Source organism: Etheostoma spectabile, chromosome 2 (assembly GCF_008692095.1).
Source record: "Etheostoma spectabile isolate EspeVRDwgs_2016 chromosome 2, UIUC_Espe_1.0, whole genome shotgun sequence".
NCBI classification, from domain to species: domain Eukaryota; kingdom Metazoa; phylum Chordata; class Actinopteri; order Perciformes; family Percidae; genus Etheostoma; species Etheostoma spectabile.
This window is the reverse complement of record NC_045734.1, coordinates 17,171,344-17,172,737: the sequence shown is the minus strand read 5'-3', so window position 1 is coordinate 17,172,737 and position 1,394 is coordinate 17,171,344. Positions and strand designations below refer to the sequence as shown.

The 1,394-nt window shown below is 39.1% G+C and overlaps 1 protein-coding gene across 3 annotated transcripts in view; it reads right to left on the bottom strand.

The window, feature by feature from the left end:
• Positions 1-1,394, bottom strand: part of rhbdl3 (rhomboid, veinlet-like 3 (Drosophila)) — a 58,168-nt gene that overhangs the window by 55,421 nt on the left and 1,353 nt on the right. For 2 of the 3 annotated variants that reach the window (XM_032529122.1, XM_032529132.1), the window contains one exon: positions 1,018-1,041. The exons of the other annotated variant lie outside the window; for it this stretch is intronic. In XM_032529122.1, the coding sequence (XP_032385013.1) occupies positions 1,018-1,041 (24 nt within the window). The remainder of the gene's footprint in view (positions 1-1,017; positions 1,042-1,394) is intronic. 3 annotated transcript variants of the gene reach the window in all.

Below are 1,394 nucleotides of genomic sequence, written 5' to 3'. Positions count from 1 at the left end.
GTGTGTGTGTGTGTGTGTGTGTGTGTGTGTGCGTGTGTTTCTTACAATATCGGTCTGACTGATGGATCAATGCATTTAGAATTATGTATCACCCTAATTGCATTATCAAAGTTAATGTAAGCGGACGACACACAAGAGTGTGCTCCACTCTTCTGATACTCTAGGCTCTGGTGGAGTTTGGTTTGACAAAGCCAGGTTACATGTTATGCCGTGATTTTTACCCAGAAAGAAAAGGATTTAAAGCTGCACTAGGCAAGATTGTGATCTAAAAATACATTTGTCTAATCAGCCTAAATCACAAACTGGGGCTATAGTAGAGACGACTGAGCCATCATTACCAGCTGAGATCTAGACGTTTCACCTCACCAAATTAAATTCTGGTGATGGGTATGTTTACCCAGAGAAAGAGACAAATCTAAAAGAATCAATGATACAAAAACATAGACAGCAGTAAGCGAGCATACGAAAAATAGCTATATTCAGCAGAATGAGAAGCAGAATTAAGATGCTTTAAACAGCAACGATGGCAAACATGAGCAAGCTGTGTAAAGTTTAACATCGTGATACATGATTACTGGTTGATGGTTTAAGACACTTCCATTAGTGATAAAGCCAGTGTAACAGCATAATAACAATGGCATGGCCATGATACATGGACAGAATCTGTAAAAATCCCAGTATTGAAAGTAAATTATAGGCATGTATATGTATTACACTAAAGCTCTAAATTTTGACGTTTTCAATTTAAAAAGTAACTTAATCCTGTTTCCACTGATACTTGCAACATGGCATCTCAGTTCATACAAAATCGTCCCCATGTTTCATGACCTTTAGGCAGGACAATGCAGTGTTTCATCTGGCCTACACATCTGTTTGTTTGAGCTAATAACACAGGTTTAGTCAGAAGTCAACCATAGTTACCACACAGATAAGAGCCTTCGAAGACAACACTGCTCCACAATGAGTAAACCATGCATATGGTGAGATATTCAAGCCACTGTAGCTTGCAATACATACCTTGTCAAACAGAGACTTCCATTGCTGAGAAAAGGAGAAAAAAAGAGCAAGGCAAGGAGTGAGTGAGAGGCAGATAGAAAAAAAATATCAGAAACAGGTGCTGGAGTGGAGAAGAGCACCTGTTTGGAAATGATGAGTCTTGGCCATATGACTTCTCTCCTCTCTATGCACAATTGCCTTAATTGCAGCCTTAAAAGCGCATGCTGTTATTATCTGATCATTGTGTTCAATGAGCCACAGCAAAAGATAATAAGGTACCAAAGTGTGACTCATTATGTGTAGGAGTTTCTTATTGTAGGCTATTTGAAAGTTTAAGACAACTAATGGAGCAAGAGTGGTGTGTGTGTGTGTGTGTGTGTGTGTGTGTGTGTGTGTGT